The sequence below is a fragment of the Trypanosoma equiperdum genome (genome assembly GCF_001457755.1).
Source record: "Trypanosoma equiperdum strain OVI genome assembly, contig: ctg_870, whole genome shotgun sequence".
In the NCBI taxonomy this organism is placed as follows: Eukaryota; Euglenozoa; class Kinetoplastea; order Trypanosomatida; family Trypanosomatidae; genus Trypanosoma; species Trypanosoma equiperdum.
The window spans coordinates 1,128-1,998 of NW_027124832.1; the positions used below are offsets into that span (position 1 = coordinate 1,128).

General features: G+C 41.6%; 1 pseudogene across 1 annotated transcript in view; it reads left to right on the top strand.

The window, feature by feature from the left end:
• TEOVI_000409900:pseudogene overlaps nucleotides 1–590 on the top strand; it is a 931-nt pseudogene extending 341 nt beyond the window's left edge. Inside the window, 2 exon segments of the mRNA in view lie at nucleotides 1–301; nucleotides 303–590. The exon segment at nucleotides 1–301 is cut by the window's left edge and continues 341 nt beyond it. Coding sequence covers nucleotides 1–301; nucleotides 303–590 — 589 coding nt within the window.
• The last annotated feature ends 281 nt before the right edge of the window (nucleotides 591–871 follow it).

The following is an 871-nucleotide window of genomic DNA, read 5'->3' on the forward strand; positions in this document are numbered from 1 at the left end:
CGCCGAAAGCTACTTACAGAAAAAAATTGAGGTTTATGCTTTAACTTTGGGAGCAGTGGTGATGAATGTCGTAAGCACTGGCATCAGGTATGCAGCCACAATGGAGGAGATGTACAGAATTGGATTGGAAGCTGTGCGTTCTGCAAAAGAAATACCAAAAAGTTGTGAAATCGTTGAAGTCAATGTTACATGTGAGAAAGCCTTCTCTGGAGGAGATCTATCTGAGATCATTACAGACTTTAGTAGCGGCCCCAAAGAATATATCGATTTGAGGTTTGAGAACGGAAGCCACTGGAGTAAGGGGGGGGAACAAGTTGGCTGATAGAGTATATGCAAAGTCCACTACTTTTGAACATATCCTCAAGCACCAAGGAGTAGGTAATAGTTTAGGGAAGGACAAGGTCTACATAAATAAACATCGCTTGGTAGAAATGGTGAACGTAACAAAACTTTTCGAGTCTTTTCTTCCTCACCTCAAAGAAATAAATAATCTAATCTACGAAATTGAAGCCATGCATTCTATGCTGTCGGAACGTGCTTCTAGAATTGACACCCTCTCCGACAAGCTCCAACACCTATTCAGTAGCCTCACCTAATCCACGACCTAATATTTTAAAAAGTACATGCACCTTCTTTACGTTTATTCCATTCCGCAGGAAGTAAGCTACGATTATCATCACTAGTAACTTTTTCATTACACGTGGTTCTTCCGAATTGCAACAGCCACATATAGAATACATTTGTGTGTAAATATGTGAGTTTGTCTGCGTATGTTATTACTGCTTGCGGTCGGGCACACGCGATGGTGCCGCGGTCTCTCTTCGTGGCTTTAGACTGATTTGATAGCACGTTTCCAAAGACTTCTCTTCAC